The sequence below is a fragment of the Panicum virgatum genome, chromosome 5N (genome assembly GCF_016808335.1).
Source record: "Panicum virgatum strain AP13 chromosome 5N, P.virgatum_v5, whole genome shotgun sequence".
In the NCBI taxonomy this organism is placed as follows: Eukaryota; Viridiplantae; Streptophyta; class Magnoliopsida; order Poales; family Poaceae; genus Panicum; species Panicum virgatum.
The window spans coordinates 53,961,226-53,982,919 of NC_053149.1; the positions used below are offsets into that span (position 1 = coordinate 53,961,226).

Consider the following 21,694-nt stretch of genomic DNA (forward strand, 5'->3'; position numbering starts at 1 on the left):
CATCGTGCCATGTTAGTAGGGGATGCATGCAAGTTCTATTTACTTTTAGGTCGTGCCAATCCAAAATTTGATTAACTGAATTATAGTAGGATAGCACATAATTAATTTAGGGAGGCGAAATGAACTAAAATATCGTTACCATGTAATGTAGTTAACTAGCTAATCTGAAAGGGCAACGACTTGCATCCATACAACCTATTGAAACCATAACAAGCTCAGACATCCCACCAGGCATTTTGCCATATATAAGCTTAGAGGCGAGCTTGGCCACACTGTGTCAGGCTGATGGGCCTAATTCATTTTGCGTCGTTCTTCTATTGGGGCCAGGATTAGGTGTGGTTCCCTACTTTTTTCTAAGCTTCTCTCTCCTCCACATTTAGACGTGAGCGGGTGACAACCCCCTTGTTGGGGATGCTGTATATAATGGGTGTGGACCATTTCCTCGGGTCATTAGGTCCTGGATGAAATGTCTCCTCCTAAAATCGTAGAAAGAACAGTTTTGATTGGATACGCTATTTTTTCTATCACAATAAAAGTATTGCTAATATATAGTGAAGAATGTTTAAAAGATTACAAAGGAACTTTTCAAGATAAGTCTAGGCATATAACTTCTTGCGTTTTAGAACTAAATATTTTAAAAAGATCGAATTTTTAAAATTCTGATCAAAGCATCGAATGGCTTGACGGGAGGAAACATCGGTCTTGCACTCAACGCGTTTAGTATCAAGGAGCATCACGGGACCGCAAGTGCGCGTAGCTAGCGCACAAAAACAAACCGCGGCTTCGAGCCTTCGACCTTTCCCGTCGTGCTAATGACGTGAAAGTACCGGCAACTTCATCATTCATTGAAGTTGGGCTATTTGTAATTGTACCTCATCGGTTGTTATCGTTTCCGCGTTTTTCATGTCTGATTGCGACCACGGGCGACGACTTCGGCCATTTTTCATGTCAGAGCAAAGGGATAAAAGATCTGGTATACGCTATGGCAGGCTTCATGAATGACGGCTTGACAAATCATTTACATGGGAGAACGGAGAACCCTCAAGCCGAGTTCAGGGAAATTTCGTGGTTCGACGGTTTCTCTGTTCGTCACGACGACTAGATATCGTGAAAAACACGGAGGTACTCTCCCGAGTCTATATATGCGTCCTTCCGGCTGGCAATGAACTCGCGCGAACTGAATTCCTACTCCCTTGCTTCTTTGTATCGAACCTTATGGCTTTCAATTAAAGCAGAGTGATCTTGGAGGATTCGCCGGCAAAAGGTAGGCTGAGCGCCTGAGCCCGCGGGCACAGTCCATGGACTGTGGTAAACCACTCACACACAGCGGAGGAGACCTCGAAGTGCCCCTAAATCCTCCATCCCTTTGCACCGAGGACAACCTTGCTCCCACTGGAGCCTCCGATGGCTCGTCGGCATGGGCCTCGGGCGTCGCCCTGTGCTTCCTCGCGATCAACTGCGGGGTAGCCATCTACCACTCGAGGCGCGACCCCAGCTCCGTCCTATTCGTGGTCGTGTCCTTCGTCGACCTCGTCCTCCTCTTCCACCTCCTGCGCGTCTTCGAGAGATTGCCCCCGGGCTCGCCAAAGCGCCTGCAGGTCAAGGCGGCTGTATGGGCCCTCACCACCACCCTGACGGTCATGTTCTCGCAGCGGGTGGCCGCGTTAATGCCGGTCCCCGTAGCCGCTGTCGTCTGGGCGATGGCTGCGGCGACCATCCTCGCCGGCTTCTGCATGTTCTTCGTCTGCCGGGACGACGCCTCCGCCGCCGCCGACGAGAAGCTCGCCGAAGGCCCGTAGGCCATGGTACTAGAAGTAGAACCCGTCTTGGGTCTTACGAACCCGTGTGCAGTTTGTATTGTCGCCTTGTCGGACACACCGCCTTACCAGTTGTAGGAGTGGAAGTTGTGTGAATGAAATAGTAAAGGATAATCTAAAGGTTTGGTCTATCAATTTCTCATCGGTTACAAGAATATACCCGCGCAAGCTGAAGATTTGGACGGGATGAAAACGGTCGGAAACGGTAATTATTCGGTAATCAGTTTTTTTGTCATTTTTCTTTGATTGCGAATAAATAGGATATAGAATCTTGTATACAAATTTGTATTCTTGTTTTGAGCATTGAGCTTGTAAAGATTCATAAAAGGTAAACCTTAAATTCATCCTATATTTTCTCAAATGATAAATATAAAATTCGGTATGGATTCGGAAACAAATTCGGTATTTTTTTTCACTTTTTTTGTTGTAGGGAGCAAATAATGCATAAAATAATTTATGCAAAATTTTATTCTTATTTGTAATAATATGCTTGATAATATAAGAAATGATCACCATCAAATTTTATACATATCTATTTTAAAATATTAAATTTATTCTAACAGTTCAGATTACCACTTTCATCCCTTACCAACGCAAGCGGACCAGGCTTCGCTGTTGGCTTGTACATCTGGCTACGGTCCTGGTTGGCCTCTGATACAGCTACTGGGCCCGAGGCTAGGCTGTAGACATACCTGCGGCCTCTTTCTTGCTTCCCCATCTCCTTCTGCTCACGGCCTCTGCCATCTTGCCACGGAATCCCCTTGCCAAAAATTCAAATGACCGTAGGTCTGCTAATGGGTCGGATAATATTTGGAGTTTTGGGGTTGAGTTGTTATATGGAATTATTTGGATGGGAGTTAATGGATTTATAGGACAAATGGGTTGTGATGAAATGAGTTTGCTAGCAAATCGGGTTGAATTAGATTGGAACGGGTTCATTTTTTCCGGATTCTCACCCACTCTCTCAGTCTCAACCAACCCGTCTGCTGATTCGGCCCAGCAGTCCACCACACCACTACCAGAATCCACCAGAGTGGAGAACTCAGATCGAGAGGCCTCCGTCCGGCCATCTCAAAGAAAGCATCGCGTCCTCCTCGGCTCCTCTAGAATGTTCCCCTCCACCTGCGCCACCGCGCCCCGCTTCCTCCGCCCCTTCACGGCCACCGCGCCCCGCCGCGGCATGGCGGCTTCCGCAGCCGCCCCGTCCGACCCTCCCCCTCCCCCGCCGCCGTCCCCGACCCCTGTTGCACAACCCAGGCTCGTTCTTGCCTAGTTTCAGCATGCATTGTACAGCTAGAGTAGCTTGCATTCCGTTTAGGGGCCGTTTAGTTGCAAAGACCCCTGTTGCACAACCCAGGCTCGTTCTTGCCTAGTTTCAGCATGCATTGTACAGCTAGAGTAGCTTGCATTCCGTTTAGGGGCCGTTTAGTTGCAAAAACGAAAAATTTTGGATGTCACGTCAATAGTTTGACCAGATGTCGGGAGAGTTTTTCGGACACTAATTAAAAAACTAATTTCAGAACTCACTTGAAAACCACGAGACGAATCTTTTGAGGCCTTTAACCGCATCATTAGCACAAGTGGGTTACTGTAGCACTTATGGCTAATCATGCACTAATTAGACTTAAAAGATTCGTCTCGTCGTGTACATCCAAACTATGTAATTAGTTTTATTATTTAATTACATTTAGTGCTTCATACATGTGTTTAAAGAGGAGGTGAAAAATTTTGGGTGAAAATTTTTGGTAACTAAACGGCCCCTTATTTCGTGCATGAGCCCATGAACTGATGTCTGGGCGCGTTCCAGTTCGCACGACGCGGATTGTGCGTTCGGCGCATGGAGTTCGTTGTGGAACGAGTCGCGTGGCATGCTCTGAGCTGTGGGATGGCGCAGTTCGCGACGGAGCGTGGCGCGCGGCGCGCGCGTCGTGGCCAAACGGCCTGCATGTTCTTCCTTCCAATAAATAGAAGCAAACCAGAAAACGCAGTGGCTAAGCCGCACCAAATCGTGTTCCTCGGTTTCGCGTATGTGTGTGTTCCACGTTCGCGGGGTTGTCGTTCTCGACTCCGGCGATCAGCCCAACCCCGGCGCGGGTTGGAACAATTGGCATCAGAGCCGGGGAGCAGGGACAGCTGCTGCGCCATGGCTTCGCTGCCTCGCGGGCGTTCGCCAGCATCCTCGGGCAATATCGGGACGTCGGGCGGAGATAAGGGGAAATGACGCCGTCCCCTTCCCCAAGCCGTTCGCCGCCACGCCGGTCACGCACTCGGGACGCACGCCGAACCCGGGAGATCGTAGTCGAGAGCGTGATCCGGGAGTCCGGCGGCTCTGGGAACTGGCCACAACTCACGAAGACCAACTACGACTCCTGGTCGTTGTTGATGAAGCTCAAGCTCCAAGCTCGCCATCTCTGGGGCGCCATCGAGCACGGGGACGTCGACTTCCACGACGATCGGACCGCCCTAGAGGCGATCTGCAGCGGGGTGCCACCGGAGATGGTGCCCACCTTGGCGACGAAGACATCCGCCAAGGCCGCCTGGGATGCGATCAAGACGATGCGCATCGGCGATGAGAGGGTGCGGAAGTCGACGGCCCAGAATCTGCGGACGGAGTACGAGCAGATCGCGTTCCGCGACGGCGAGTCCGTGGAGGATTTCGCGCTATGTCTGTCGAACATCGTCCAGCGCCTGGCGATCCTCGATCGGTGACCCGGAGCCGGAGGGCAAGGTGGTGGCCAAGTACCTTCGAGTCACGCGACCACAGTACAAGCAGCTCGTCGTGTCCATTGAGATGCTCCTCGACATCAACACACTCTCTGTAGAAGAGGTGACAGGCGTCTCAAGACCGCCACCGGCGACCCCGGCTGCCAACGGCAAGTTGAACCTCTCGAAGGACGACCTTGTGGCATGCGTGGTCTCGCGGCTGCAACTCGGGGACTCCTCTCCTCCGAGCTCGGGCCAGCGCAGAGGACGCGGCTGTGGGCTCGGAAGGGGGCGCGGCGGAGGCCGCCCGCCCAGGAACGATGACGACAACGACGACGCGGGTTCTTCTGGGCCTATCTCTGGCGATCGCTGCAAGTACTGCAAGAAGAAGGGGCACTGGGCCCGCGAGTGTCGCAAGAAGAAACGGGACGAGGCGGCCCATCTTGCCCAGGCCGAAGAGGGGGAGGACTCGATGCTGATGCTCGCCACTACTCAGATCGACTCCGCCACGCCTGCTCCGCTGTCGACGACCATGACTCCATCTGCTCCGGTGAGATCAGCTCCTATCCACCTCGAGGAAAATAGGCTCTTCGTCCAGGTCGGGGACGGGACTCAGGAGGAGTCCGCGAGATGGATCCTCGACACCGGAGTCACCAACCATATGACGGGGACGCGCACTGTCTTCTCCGAGCTCGACACTGGCGTGCATGGCACCGTCAAGTTCGGTGACGGGTCCATCGTCGACATCCAGGGGCGCGGCACCGTTCTCTTCAAGTGCAAGAACGGCGAGCACCAGGCGCTCACCGGGGTGTACCACATCCCTCGTCTCACTGCCAACATCGTCTCCCTGGGGCAGCTCGACGAGGGGGGGTTCAAGTGGTCGTGCGAGGATGGCGTCCTTAGCATATGGGACCAGCGGCGACACCTGCTCGCCAAGGTGACGCGATCCGCCAACCACCTGTACGCCCTCAAGTTCGACGTCGGGAGGCCCGTGTGCCTGGCTGCCCGGACCGGCGACACGGCGTGGCGTTGGCACGCAAGGTACGGGCACCTTAACTTCCGCGCACTCGAGAAGCTGGCTCTGGAGGCCATGGTGTGCGGTCTGCCACGGATCGACCACGTCGACCAAGTCTGCGCCAGCTGCCTCGCCGGGAAGCAACGTCGACACTCGTTCCCGCCCAAGGCCAAGTACCGCGCGCAGGAGAAACTCGAACTCGTGCACGGCGATCTCTGCGGACCGGTGACGCCGCCAACCCCGCGCGGCAACAGGCTGTTCCTACTCCTCGTCGACGACGTGAGTCGGTACATGTGGGTCGTCTTCCTGAGCTCGAAGGACCAAGCGGGAGCAGCCATCATCAGGTTCCAGGTGGGAGCCGAAGCCGAGGCTGGAACGCGGCTGCGCACACTACGCACCGACCGCGGAGGCGAGTTCACGGCACGGACTTTCGCGGACCACTGCGCCGAGCATGGAGTGTAGAGGCATCTCACCGCGCCGTACACGCCTCAGCAAAATGGCGTGGTGAAGAGGCGCAACCAGACCATCATGGGGCAGCTAGGAGCATGATGAAGGCGATGTCACTGCCGGGCTGGTTTTGGGTGGAGGCCATGAACACGGCGGTCTTCATCCAAAACCGAGCACCGACACAAAGCGTCGACGTCAAGACCCCATACGTGGTATGGCACGGCACCAAGCCCCCTGTACACTTCCTTCGCACCTTCGGCTGCGTCGCCCACGTGAAGAACACCGGCAAGCACCTCGCCAAGCTCGATGACCGCAGCACTCCCATGGTGTTCGTTGGGTACGAGCCATTGACGAAGGGGTACCGCTTCTACAACCTGGTGACGAAGCATGTCAGCATCTCTCGGGATGCCATGTTCGAGGAGGATCGCGCCTGAGACTGGGGCGCCGACAAGGGGGCCGGACCGGTTGACGACATCGAGCCGTTCCAGGTGGAGTTCATTCTCAGGGGGACCGAACATGAAGCTCCACCGGCTTCGCCCACGCCCACTGTCCTCCCATCACCGGGAACGCCGTCAACGCCACTCGCGCCCACGACTCCGGCTACCCCAACGAATCCTGCAGGAGGACAGGAACCAGGCACGCCAGTGCCGTCTGCGACGTCCGCTCCAGGGATCGAGTTTGTGTCTCCACCTAGCGGCGAACTCGATCTGGACGACGACCACGACGACGATGCTCCACTTCGCTTGCGCACACTGGACAATGTCCTTGGCGCCTCTTCACCACCCGGGTTTGCTCAGCGGGATCCTGCTGAGGAGCTCATGGTGGCGGTTGGGGAGGAGCCCGTCACAGTCAAGGAGGCAAAGCACAGCGAAGAGTGGCGTGCAGCGATGGTCGAAGAGATGGTTTCCATCGAACACAACAATACATGGTCGCTGGTGGATCTGCCGCCAGGACACCGCGCCATCGGCTTGAAGTGGGTGTTCAAGCTCAAGCATGATGAACACGGGAACGTCACCAAGCACAAAGCCCGGCTCGTCGCGAAGGGGTACGTGCAATGCCAAGGGATCGACTACGAGGAGGTGTTCGCACCGGTCGCCAGGATGGAGTCCGTGCGCGTACTCCTGGCGGTGCCAGCCCATCACTCCTGGGCTGTGCACCATATGGACGTCAAATCGGCATTCCTCAACGGCGACCTGGCGGAAGAGGTGTACGTTCATCAACCTCCGAGATTCATCACTACTGGACACGAGCGCAAGGTGCTGAGGCTGCACAAGGTGTTGTATGGGCTTCGGCAAGCGCCCAGAGCCTGGAACGCGAAGCTCGACGCCAGCCTGCAGGAGCTCGGCTTCACCAGGAGTGAGTGCGAGCATGGACTCTACACAGGGGGGGGGGGGCGAGGACAGGCGACTAGTGGTGGGCATCTATGTTGATGACCTCATCATCACGGGGGAGTCCATGGAGGAAATCACTGTGTTCAAGGGAGAAATGAGAAGCTTGTTTCGCATGAGTGATTTGGGAGCTCTCTCGTTCTACCTCAGGCATCGAAGTCAAGCAAAGGGGGCGCAGGATCGAGCTCTCGCAGTCGGCCTATGGCGAGAAGGTGATTGAGAAGGCAGGCATGGTTAGGTGCAACCCGTGCGCAACGCCAATGGAGACCCGGCTGTTGACACCATTTTTTGACACGTGTCAAAGAAGGTGATTTTTGTGAAGGGAAGATGGCCGATTTGAAAGAAACCAAAAGATACACAGGGTTGGAATCGGCCGATGGAGCCCGTCCGATAGGCCAGAGGAATATTCTGCGAAGATGCTGATCCGCCAGCTCTGGTGCTCGGCCGATGGATAGTTGCCGATGCAATCAAGGAAGGAGAGGAGGATCCGGACTCTACGAAATTTTTGATGATTCGGTTGTAACATTTTAAGTAGTCTATCTTTTATATTGGTCTTTTCTTTAGGGTCAAGTAATGTTTGCCGTAATCGGCTAGGAATTGATAGCGCTAGGTTATATATCAGTTGTAAGGGATCGGAAAAACTTGATACACATCCAATACAACAAACTTTACAATTTCTTTGCATTTTTTCGGCGACTTCGCCTTTTTTTTTCTTTTTTCGACGAGTTCTTTCAAGTTGATCAATGACGCCTCACATTCGAGCGACTTGATTTGCTGGTGAGTTTTCGTTTTACCGAGTATATTTGAGCTTTAGCTACTGGGCGCATCGCTGTGGCTTCGTTCAAATCTATTCAAAAGTTATCAAGTTCATCTAGGCTTTGACTTCCAGGCGTATCGCTGTCAACTCGTCTATATTTATTCACCAATTATTGATATCGGCTAGATTTGTAGATTTTCCTATGCTTTTTGGCCATTATCATATCTAAAAACATATTAGATCAGCTTTAAATTTTGGAGTAACACTTTTGTTATCTCAAAAGCCGGTTTAGATCTGTTTTTAACTTCACATCATCTGAGCTACACATTCGTAGTTTAGATCTTGTCATACATACACGATCGGCTGTTCAAAGCCGGTTTTGTCTTTTAGTGTATCGGCTGATCCTACCGATACGCTTGTTTATTACGTGCTCGCATTTAATATCTTTTTGTCGTCTATTGTATCGGCAAAGCTTGCCGATACGCCATCTGAGAGATATTCAGAATCCCAGCCGATACACTCTCGAATTTGACTTTGTTTTCTCTCTTGTCAATTTCATGTCAAATTGACTAGCACGCTTGGTTGACTTTTCCGTGCTTGGCGAATACTTGCTCTCGGATTCCAGTGTGTTGATTTTTGCGTCAACACCGGCTTAAGCTCTCCAAGCAAAGTGGTCACCGGCCGTCGACGCGACGGAGTATCGAAGCTTGATCGGGAGCCTGAGGTACCTGATGAACACGCGGCCGGACCTTGCGTTCGCCGTGGGGTACCTTAGCCGGTTCATGGAGGACCCGAAGCAGGAGCACATGGCGGCCATGAAGCACCTACTGAGATACGTCACGGGGACGATCGACTACGGTCTGGCATACACACGGAGCGACGTCGGGCTTGTACTCGTGGGCTTCAGCGACAGCGACATGGCGGGTGACATCGACGACAGGAAAAGCATGAGCGGCGTCATCTACTTCCACGACGGCAACCCCGTGACTTGGCAGTCACAGAAGCAGTGCGTGGTGGCGCTCTCGTCGTGCGAGGCGGAGTACATCGCCGGTGCAGCGGCCACTTGCCAGGGGGTGTGGCTCAGGCACCTGCTGGGAGATGTGCTCGGTGTCGAGGTCTCGCCGCCGCAACTCAAGATGGATAACCAGTCTGCAATCGCCTTCAGCAAAAATCCGGTACTTCACGATCATTCTAAGCACATCGATACAAAATTTCACTACATTCGTGAGTGCGTGGATGGTGGGGCGGTGCGCTTGGCGTTCGTGAGCACTCAGGGGCAACTCGCGGACATCTTGACAAAGGCACTCGGGAAGACCAAGTTCCAGGAGCTTCGCGAGTTGATCGGAGTCACCAAGCTCAAGTGAACGATGCCTGGCTTAGGGGGAGATTGTTGCATAACCCAGGCTCGTTCTTGCCTAGTTTCAGCATGCATTGTACAGCTAGAGTAGCTTGCATTCCGTTTATTTCGTGCATGAACCCATGAACTGATGTCTGGGGGAGTTCCAGTGCGCACGACGCGGATTGTGCGTTTGGCGCGTGGAGTTCGTTGTGGAGCGAGTCGCGCGGCATGCTCTGAGCTGTGGGATGGCGCAGTTCGCGACGGAGCGTGGCGCGCGGCGCGCGCATCGTGGCCAAACGGCCTGCATGTTCTTCCTTCCAATAAATAGAAGCAAACCAGAAAAACGCGGTGGCTAAGCCGCACCAAATCATGTTCCTCGGTTTCGCATGTGTGTGTTCCACGTTCGCGGGGTCGTCGTTCTCGACTCCGGCGATCAGCCCAACCCCGACGCGGGTTGGAACAACCCCAAGGCGGTGCGCGTGGTGGTGAAGGGCCACGTGCAGGGGGTCTTCTTCCGGTACTGGACCGTGGAGACGGCGCGCGCTGGGGCTCGCCGGTTGGGTCCGCAACCATCGCGACGACACCGTGGAGGCGCTCCTCTCCGAGGACCCGGACAAGGTCAACGAGATGGTGCCCCGGCGGATCCCCGTGGGCCCGCCCGTCGCCGCCGTCACCGCCATCGTGCCCTCCTCCGCCGACCCGGTCGACCCCGCCACCCGTCGCCGTAGGGCGCGAAGACGAGGCTGTAGCTGCCCTCGCCGAGTAGGATCTTGCCCGTGGGGCTCATGGGCCGCGTCGCGAAGGCGAGGTCGTTGGCCCGCATGATCTCGCGCGCAGCGTCGACCGACGAGGCGACGAGGTGGTGCGGGAGCGCACCGCCGGCGAGGTGGTGGGATAATATTGGATAATTATTGTATAATTATCTATGGCAACCCCGTGGGAGCAGCCAGCAACCCAAGACATGGTGGGTTGGGTTGGGCTGGGGATAACTTGATTTGTGATTGGTTGGGTTGGGCTGAAGATAACTTGATTTGGAATAGGCTGGGGTGGAGTAAGAAAAAAACATATTTGCTTTGGATCGGGGTGGGAATGGGTTGGATTCTTGCCCATTAGCAGGGCTAAATGACCGGATAAACGACTTAGAAGAAAAATTTAAAATGTTACCTACTGCTTCTATCTGACTACAAATATATAAAAAAGAAGATGTTTAAACTTTGCAGCAGATAAGATAACCATTTCTTTGAAGTGCCAGTTCGCCATATCCGCGATACTTTCTGATATGCTACAAGTAGCATGTAGCCCGCGCTAATAGCGCGGCTAGTTATTGTAGTGATGGTTAATACTGATATACAATTTTCTTGACGATGATTAAAATCTTGGCGCATGTATGGTCCACCTTCATTCATATTCAGATACTTCGCATAGGAAATCTCTAACCATATCATTATTACAGGTTGAAATGAATCTATATATATCTCGACCAAATTGAGTTCGGACTCCATAAATTAGTCAACTGAATGAAGCTTTGCTTGCAAATAAACGGGCCACGGGATTTGTGATGTATCAATCTCCACCTGCCTAGATCGATTCAGGCGTGTTTAGTTCCGTTGCAAATTTTTTTCAAAGAAATCTTACTAATTTGAAGTACTAAATGAAGTCTATTTACAATTTTTTTGCACATATGGGTTGTAAATCTCGAGACGAATCTAATGATGCTAATTAATTCATGATTAATCAATAATTAGCAGATGGTTACTGTAGCATCACTGTTGCAAATCCTGGATTAAGTAGGCTCATTAGATTCGCCTCGCGATTTATAGCCCATCCATGCAAAAAGTTTTATAAATAGACTTCATTTAGTACTCCATGCAAGTGTCGAAACTTTCGATATGACTTTCTTTTTTTGTGTTTACGGGGTTTACGGGCCTCAGAATCAATACCCTTTGCAGCAAGGAATTAAAGAAATAGATTGAAGACGTGCCGGATAAAAAGGGACCATGATTCAATAAATAATCCACTATATACTCCATGGTTAGTTTGAGGCCTCGTTTGGTTTTTAAGTTTAAATCATTAAGTTCTGTCACATCGTATGTTTAAACACCAAATTAAGAGTACTAAACATAATTTATTACAAAAATAATTTCATAAGTCGTGATTTAATCAGAGATGAATCTATTAAGCCTAATTAGTCCATAATTTGATCACAAATTGCTACAATAACGATCCGCTAATCGTGCATTAATTATACTTAAAAAATTCGTCTAAATACAATTAGTTTTATATTAAGTTAGCATCCGAACATTCGATATGACAGCTACTTAAAAAACCAAACGAGATCCTTCAGATATCGGAGTAAGACCTTGGCATCCATGATTTGTAGATTCGCCTCTTGATCCGCTTCTTTATTTGATTTTATAGCTCGCTTGCTTTGCTTAGTTGCTACCTCTGGTACAGCAATCCTCTGCATTCATGATGTTCCATGGATCTGTGTACTATGATCGAACTTCTCTATCAGTTTATTATCTTGCGCACCTCAATTTCTATGCGTTTAATTTGTCACAATTATAATCGATCCCATTCATCAAGTTTATTAGGCCCCTAGCTAGTATAGCAAAACATATACTACTGTTTTCCCCTGTTTTCTTAGCTAAAGTAATAATGGGTATATTTGTGTTTATTTAAATGACGTGAGATCCTACATATTCCAAGGAACTTGATGATTTTTTGTATCCGTTTATTCCCATTTCCAAATATAAAATATTTATTGTTTTCTCGTTTAGAATTTATGTATTTATTATTAGTTGTACTTGACGTGGATTTTTGGATTATTCTAGATCACTGGATCTTCATATTTTAAATCACATTTAGTTTTTTGTCATTTGCATTTGACCTATATTATCTATTTAGCTATTTTTCTTTCTAATTTGCTTCTCAAGTACTATACAAATCAACTATCTTTTTATGAATTCTTCAATTTATCTATTTATTAGTCGTGTTTGATATGGACTATTTGGTCAACTGCGAGTTCCTTATTTTTCTAATTACGATTTAGCTATTTACTAATTGAATTCGGCAAGGACTCTTAACTATTTATTAATCATATTTGATATGAACTCTTAAGTTAATCTAAATTTTTAGGTCTTCATAAAATATAACAATGCAAATCCTTTCTTTTTTGGATTAACATGAGAATTTCTAGATCCTCTTGACGTGGCTTCTTTTAAGATTTCCTTATTGGACCTGGCTAAATTACGGCCGGTGTAATTTAGCGGAACGACTGTAATTTAGCCTTCCGCTACGGCCGGCCTATTTTGGGAACAACGTCACCTGTTTTTTCCATTTTTGGCAAAAAAGGCTGCCACTTTTCTCTAAGGCGGGTCCACTGCTACGTGAAACATGCACTACAGCACAATAAGGACAAAATAGATGACATGAGCGCATGCAAAATCAATATCAAATTTAAAAAAGCTATAATTTTACAACCGAGCATTAAAATTAAAATTTAATCGCACCATTGCGTTGCCCCTAACTAAAAGATCAAAATAAGATCTCACTTCAATATATTTTGATGATATTTTTTTAGTACTATTTCAAAAACACTTGTTAAAAGTTGTAAAGCATATCATAATAAACTCCAAGGCAGTTTAGAATAAATGTACAAGCAAATAGAACAAATTGATCTGAAGCAAATTAGAATAGATATACAAGCAAATAAAACAGAATTATGCACTTCTTGGCAGAATTCTACACGACACGCATAGCAAATAAACACAGAAAATAAATCTGCAGACCTCATTTTTACTCTCCCATACGCAAAGCTTTGAAAAACAAGAAGCAAATTAGAACATATATAAACGTATTTCACCCATCTAAATTATAAGCATTAACAAAGTTTCAAAACTACTACCATACATCATGTGATTGCCTGCTGGACTCCATAGTTGTACTGACCAAACAAAAAGATTAGAGCTACTACGATGCTGCTCATGAATCAAAAATCGAGGTTGAGCTACAACTACACTGCTGCCAGTGACAATCTGATGAACTTTCAAGCCATCAAACACCAAGATGAAGAGCATGTATTGTGCCGATTCGATGAGAAATCTTGCAGATAGAAAAAAGGCACATCAGGTTTCAGGTCCTAAACATTGTTTTGTATAACTGAAATGAATAACAAGTAAAAATATCAGCAAGGCTGAATACCTCTATGTAAGGATCGATGGACCAAGAGGGGGGGTGAATTGGGCCTTTTTTCAAATTTCTAAAATAAAATAAAGCAGTCTTAACCTATGCAATACTAGTAAGGCTCAATTCACCAACCGGCTAACTAAGCAACCTACATAAGCTATAAAGAATACAACATGATATAAAGCTAAGCAAGGTAGAGCTAAGTTATGATCTCTAGGGTCAAGAACATGAATAAATTACATGAAAGTAAGTGCTCGAATGTAAAGAGTGGGCAAGAGACGACCGAATTTTTTCCCGTGGCGTCGATGTGTTGGCACACACCCCTAATCCACGTTGTGACACTCACTAAGAGTCTTGCCACCTCCCAAGTCACCGAGACGATGGTGCTCACTAAGAGTCTCCGTTCACCATCCCGGCGTGGTGGAGCTCAAGCCACGTACAATCTTCTTCGGGCTCCCACAATCAACTTGGCAAGCTCTGCAAGAAACACCTCAATCACCAAGATCGACTAGGTGATGCCAATCACCAAGAGTAACAAGTTAGGGCCTTCACTTGAGTAAGAACCGATCACCAAGAACGGATGCACACAAGCTTCTCCCTACTCAAGTCCTTAGCCTTGCTTCTTGGATGATTGAATGATCAAATGAGTGGAATGTGAAGCTCAAGGTGGCTCTCAACAATAGAATGAGTGTATGAGTGTTGCCTGGTGTCAAGAGACTTTAAAATGACCCATTTGAGGGGTATATATAGGCAGCTCACGCGGATAGAGACGTTGGAGAGAAACTGCCAGAAAAAGTACTCAATGCCGGTTAATCCGACGGCCCTCCAAAAGTCATCGTCGGTTCAACCGATGAATGTAAACTGCCTATTTGAAAAACTAGCCGTTACAGCTCGGGCAATTTAACCGACGTATCATCGGTTTAACCGGTGAGTGTAGTTGTCCACTGATCAACTGAAAAACCAACTCTCTGGACAACTGCACCGACGCTAACTCAAATCCATCATCGGTTTAACCGGTGAGTATAAGCTTAGGAATCCCTGGAAAACCAACGTTCTGGACAACTGCACCGATGTTAATTTCAAATATCGTCGGATTAACCGGTGTACTCAGTGTCCATGCTTCAGTGACAGCGTTTAACCGACGTATAGAAACTTGAAGGCGTCGGTTAAACCGGTGATAAGACTTTTTCCTGATTTTGTCTGTTTTGATTTGAGTCTTGAATGAAATCCATCTTTGCTTGAGATATGAGTTGAGTAGCACTTGTTTGAGCTTCCAAGAACCTGAGTGACCAATGTGTGCATCTATTTATTGGTTGACCGTGTCCATGCTCAAGTTACTTGGCCTTAACCCCTCTTAATAGTGCGACCTCTACAAAACTATAAAACCTATACTAACCTAAGTGTCCTTCTCAACCTTGCAACACTTAGGACTAGAAAGGTCCTTAGTCTCGTTATATATTTGAGTTGAATACCGAGATTTTCTTTTTGAATAATGAAATTTAGGGGCCTCTTTAACATATGATCCAATGAGCGATAAGATTTCATTAAGCTGCACAAACTCATTAGTCACAATAATGGTTGTCATTAATCACCGAAACATACCTTGAGGGCCTAGATGCTTTCACTCTAGTAACAAAACATTACTAGTTCTATATAACCTAATTTATGATCATATTTTTGCTAACACAGAAACACAATATTGCCTAAAATTTCTGGCCATATTATTACCTAATGCACAACCATATTATTTCCTAAAACAATTACATAATTTGCCTAATCTAGAATAATATTATTGCCTAATGAAATACATATTTAGACAAAAAAATTGCAATGAATGTACTTGCTCTCACTACATATATACTTTTTTACTTGAGCTGGTTTGCATGCATATCATGTCTTCTTCATGCATTGTACTTGATCTCCCCTGCAGGATAACTTGGGAACCTGCAATGTAAGAACAGAAAAAATAAAGAGAAATTTATAGTACTTTTATTTGCCTATTCTCAAAGCTATTATTATTTTCTAACTGCCTAATAATGTTCGGTAACTAATCAGATGCACCTGCAGGCACGTCATGTTGGCGGCATCTCAACTATAAACCATGATACCCAAACTAATCTAGCTGCCGCTGGTCGTGCAACTACATCGCCAAACATAAACAACCCACCAAGATCAAAAGTTGAATGGTACGAAAAAGAGAAAATATGCTATAGCTAAGGGATGAATGCACAAGCAAATAGGAATAAGTGCAGGATTTGTAAGTCAACCAAGTCACACTGCTCCAAAAATATATAATGCAATGAGCAAGAGACTTCGATTCAGAAAAAGCTTGTGTTTGTTCATCTATTGAAACCTAATTTGGCCTATGATTGTAATGATGTAAAAGACTCGGTTCCAGACAAAAAGAGAGTTTACCACATGAGACTTATGAAAAGTGCTTGAACTGAATATTTAAAATGTTATCTGAATAGTATTTAAATGCCTACTAAAATTCGTTAAAATGCTTTTGATAATGGTAATAGAAAGGTTTGTTGATTGCAAACATCCAGTTTGTAGTTTTGCACTTTCTTAGTCAAGCCACCAAGCTAGTTTACAAAAATTGCAAACGAAAATAATACAATTCTATACTTTGCACTTACCGTTACAAAGGCTACAAAAATTAGATGAGTAGGGGACGACCCACCCGCTTGGCCTTGATGCTGATTTTGTGCTCTTGACATCATACTGAAAATTCCTAGGACAGGGGAGAGGGCGGGATCATCATTAAAAAAGCAGGTTCATCCTAGGACAATTTTGTGAACAGCAGTAGCTAGAAAACTAAAAACCGAGCACAAAAAATGCTAAAAGTTAAAACACAAAAATGCTAAACTGAGCTGAATAATTTGCTTGTTAATTTAGTATAAGTTACCCACAAATAAGAGTAGATACACTGGTTGACTTGCCCCTAAAGCTGCCTGAGAGAACTGCCTGAGAAAAATAGTGGCTGATATACACAAAGAAAAAAGCTGAAGCACAAAGCAGTTAAAAATTAGCTGCATAGATGGGGTTGCCTAATGTTGTGTATTTGCCTAATGGACAACAATAATTTGCCAACAGTAAACCACGTTATTGCCTAAAAAGATACTAACGCGTAAAAAAAACTTAACAATGGATGGGGTTGCCTAATGTCCCTTGTGTATTTGCCTAATGGATAACATGAATTTGCCAACAGTAAACCACGTTATTGCCTGAAAATACTAAGGCGTAAAAAAAACTGAACAATGGATGGGGTTGTCTAATGTTTCTTGTGTATTTGCCTAATGGACAACATGAATTTGCTAACAGTAAACCACGTTATTGCCTGAAAATACTAATACGTAAAAAATAAACTGAACAAAAAAATCACATAGCCGTACCTCATTGGATGGTTGAGGGCGCCCTTATTACTGATTTTGGCCCCTTGGCATTGTAACAATTGAGCCGCAAAAAAGAACTGCACATTTTAAACGAGGTGTGGGGAGGAATCTTAGTGCTGATAAAAAGGCCAATAGGGCTAAAACACACACAATGACTGTTACGTGGTGTGTGCTAGAAAGTGCCCCTTACGCTATAGCTTTGCAAGAATATAGTAATTACCATCAGGCTAAAAAATAGAAAAATCAGTAAAACTACCATCGGGATAAAAAAGGAGATCATTCATCAGCAAAGCTACCATTCTGTGCACCAGGGGACCGTGCTATTTCAGTAAAATGCTGATTTTAGGTAAAAAAAAACTACCATGAACTAGAAAAAATATCTTGCATCGCTACCATTTTCATGCAGCAGGGGACCATGCTATTTTCATAATAATAACAGGAACGATCAGCAAAGCTAGCATAGAACTAGAACAATATCCTGCATCACTACTATTCAGTAAAAGCTACTTCACTACTATTGTGATATCAATAATATACAGAAAATTGGTGGGAAAACTATACAGTTGCTACTACATAGCGCATCAGACCTTGACTGGCCTTGCTCCTCTGTTTTTTTTTTCAAAAAAAAAGCACGAGGCCTTCACCCTGATGACATGAAAAAAAATCCCCAAGCGCCCCTAAAGCTAAACTTGAACCCCAGACCTTCAACAAAACCATATCGTAGGGGGGGAGAGAGAGATGGGGGAAATCATCACCCCAGGGAGGGGGGGGGGAATCGTGTAGGGCTCGCTCACCTCGTGAGACCCCTGCACTTCCGGATCCCCTTCCCAATGATACCGAGCAGGTAGAAGCGGCGAGCTGTGTGTGATTGGATGCGAAATCTGCACTCAAACACGCGCGGAATGAAGATCAATCTCAGCAGCTGATCGAGGGGGATGGATTGGGGGCTAAAATAGAGGCATGCACTCACCTAGTCTCAACTGCCATGGCGCCCCTGCCCACCACCTCCTCCTCGTCTCTTCGTCCAGGTACCACGGTGGATTCCGGATGCGAGCATCATTGATCTCCAACAAAACAAAAGCAAAAAAATCGCATGAAACGCATCAAAAAAATGTCGAAATAGGAGGGTGTTTGATGCGTGGAACACAACGATTTGCTTACTTGCTTCTGGAATCTCCGCTTCCGTACCACTCGCAGATCACCGCCGGGCTCCCCCCCCGGGCGGATGAAGGCGATGATGTTGGGGGGTGCGAGCGGATGATGCGAATCGCCCGGTGGATGAGGAGAGAGAGAAACTCTAGAGAGAGAAGGGATGACAAGCTGAAATGAATAGGTGCACGACACGAGGTTTTGAATATGTTTTTCTGCTGATGGCTCTCCTCTTTCTAAAAAGTAGGATCGTGCTGAATAACTGCGGTGGAAGCTTCGCATCGTTGGATGGTGAACGGACGGCGGATGGAATCGGCCGTACGACTGGCCAAACATACGGCCGGCCATTATGAAGTCATTACCTTGTATTATATCTGCCTATCTGGCGCTTGTTTAAGCAGTTTGGCAAAGTTAATCTGACAAATATAACACCCCATCAATTTGACAAGTTCGGCATCCTACTCCAGCACGTTCGGTTGCATTAGTCAAAGCCATCATTCGTCTAAACCTACTAGAACCTTTCTGGTCAACGAATGCGGCTCTACCCTGCCAGGTAACCAATCCAAAGCCCAAAGAACATTCTTACATACTCCCTCTGTCCCGCAATAATAGCACGTTTGGGATTTGAAATTTTTCCCACAATAAAGGGTCGATTTGCACAAAGTTTCATACACAACAGCAGACCGCAGTACATAATGCACTACCGAGACTTCTAGACTTGCATTAAACGAAGAAAAAAAACCCAACTTAAATAAATTGACGGAAGCCTGGGATAGCCATGTCCACTCATTCCCTTCTACCATTTCCCTGCACAGCAAAAGCGACGCTACTGGCCTTGTTTGTTTCTTCCCTAAAATAGACTAGCACGTACTTTGACTGCTAATTACGGTGTCAAACAAAGTTAATTTACAAAACCAACTTCAGAACTCCCGCGCTAGGAACCCTGAAGAATCTAATGATGCCTTTTACCGCGCGATTAGAGAACAGCTACTGTAGCATCACTGTAGCAAATCATCGATTAATTACCATCATTAGATTCGTCGCGGAAAGTTACACCCATCTCTGAAAAGATTTTACAAATAGACTTCATTTAAGCCATGCATGCAAGATTTTTTTCTCGAAAAATGTGCGCGCTAGGAAGGAGAGGAAACCAAACAGGGCCTCTATCCACAAACTCATACTAGTCCGTACCAATACTGCTCCCCTATGCATGTATGGCGTTTGAACTTTATAGGGGCATTTTCGTAATTTTACCTGCATCATTGGTTTCCGTGCCCTCATCTTAGAAATGCAAATATTATGGGACGGATGGAGTATTGTTTATCATATCATTTTTCTTTATCTTATTACCTTTTGAAACTCCAAATTGTTAGTTTTATGGCCGTTCTAGACAGTAATCGACCATTGTTCTCTCCCACCGCGCGAAAGCAAGGCCTGCCATGTTTAGTTCCCAAAATTTTTCAAGATTTCTCGTCACATCGAATTTTTGGACACATATATGCAGCGTGAAATGTAGTTTTAAAAAATAACTAATTACACAGTTTAACTGTAAATGATGAGATGAATCTTTTGAGCTTAATTAGTCCATGATTGGACATTAATTACCAAATAAAAACGAAAGTGCTAAAGTAGCCGAACCCAAAAAATTTCATGAAGTAAACATCACATAATTTGAATGAATGCCACTTCTTTTCTTCTTCTGACAAACTTTTATTCCCATAATTTTCCGATAGCCATAGTACATAAAAGTGGTTGGATAAAAAGAGAATTCATGCTTGGCATGTCCCGTTGACATCTCTCTGAGTATTTGTTGGATTTTCATCGGAACCAGCGGAAGAGTCGCTGGAAGGCGTGTCCCAGCGATTGCATGCTGGCGTGCGGGCTTTTCTAATTTGCAGTCGCGACTCACTGTCGATTTCCGACAATCTAATCAATTCCTTTTTTGGCATCTAGGTAGGTTCCGTGCATTCTTTTTCCGAAGGTTCGCTCACCCTGTCCGATAATTCTCTTTGAGGAGTAATCCACGTTTGCCTGGGTCGCAGCTTCTAACCGTGCCATTGCGGCCTCAGTTGCAGCTGTACGTTGATGGGTGGAAGAGATGGCTAGGCAGATTGATGTGGCGTTTGGGTGGGGAGTGAAATAAAAGTAAGTTTCAAATTTTCTGAGAACGTCAAAAAATATTTAAAATGATAATTTTTATAAGAAATTATAGGTACCGAAATTTATAGATTTGTGCATTGCTTTTTGGAATTTTGGTACATAAACAAAAAAAAATCAGCCAAAAAAATATTTAGCAAAAAAATTGATGTAAACAATTTTGGGTAGGCCCATTGAAAAAATTCAAACTATCAGAGAGTGATAAAAAAACTTAAAAATAGAAAACTGTACTAATCTATTTTTACTAACAAACTTTCCAAATTTGTGCGTGGTTTACTGAAAAGTTTTGACATAAAAAGTTTGTTTAGTAGAATATTTAAATGTAAAAAATTTGTCACTAGAAAACTACGCGGCCAGAAAACAATTAAAAAATAAAAATTCGTGGTGGAAAAGTATGGCTGGTGGGTCGCGTGGGGTGTGGGCCTGGCGCGCTGGGCCGTGTTAGCTTGGGAGCACGGAAGCAAGACACGGGGCGGTTGGTTTCTGCTAATGGATGGAGAGCGTGTGATCGGATTGACCGTAAATTCTTTTACGTCTGGCCGACCGTAGAAACAATATTGGGTGGCGTGCTCGGGTGACGCCGCGTTTTTGCATCAACGCTCTCAATTGCGAGTCAAGGCGGCGGCCTACAAATAAGGCTTTGTTTAGTTTATTTAGTCAAAATGTTTTCAAATAAAATCTTGCTATTTCGGAGTACTAGATGAAATTTATTTGCAAAAGTTTTTACACGGATTGATTGTAAATCGCGAGACGAATCTAATGAGCCTACTTAATTCAAAATTAATTCATAATTAACGAATGATTATTGGAACATTAATGTTGCAAATCATGAATTAAGTAGCCTCATTAGATTTGTCTCGCGATTTACAAACCATCTGTGCAAAAAAAATTATAAATAGACTTCATTTAGTACTTCATGCATGTGTCGAAATATGTGATGTGATTTTTTTTTTTCCAAGCCGCGTCTCCTTCCGGCGAGGGCGCGCCGCGGCAGCTCGAGTCGGACGCCTACAGAGCCGCCAGGGAGCGCGGCCGCCCGCTCCTGCTCGAGTTCGGCCACTGCCCCACCACCAAGCCGGCAAGCCTGGTGGATCGAGCGAGGGGCGTCGTCGGGCTCGTCACCGGCAGGGCGCTGTCGGACAACGCCAACGTCGCCGTGCTTCCGGTCGGGGACGGCAGGGTGCTGTGCCTCTCCGAGACTACCAGGATCTCCGCCGTGATCGACCCGTGCACGCTCGCCACGATCGGGAAGTTCCGGTACGGCGACGCTTTGGGTGGCGTGATACAGGCGGGGCACCCCGGTCGTGACCGGCTCCGAGTTCTGGACGCTGCTCCCTGA

General features: G+C 46.7%; 1 protein-coding gene and 1 pseudogene across 1 annotated transcript; both read left to right on the forward strand.

Annotated features, from left to right (window-relative positions):
- Positions 1-1,145: 1,145 nt before the first annotated feature.
- LOC120675416 lies at positions 1,146-1,959 on the forward strand. Its single transcript, XM_039956634.1, has one exon. It carries the CDS (start codon positions 1,299-1,301, stop codon positions 1,797-1,799), a length of 501 nt encoding a protein of 166 aa, XP_039812568.1. The 5' UTR covers positions 1,146-1,298; the 3' UTR covers positions 1,800-1,959.
- An 899-nt stretch (positions 1,960-2,858) lies between these two features.
- LOC120674939 lies at positions 2,859-21,694 on the forward strand (annotated as a pseudogene).

What these genes read in the sequence shown, in the direction of transcription:
- LOC120675416 (XM_039956634.1), top strand. Translation starts at nt 1,299, where the DNA reads ATGGACTGTGGTAAACCACTCACACACAGCGGAGGAGACCTCGAAGTG.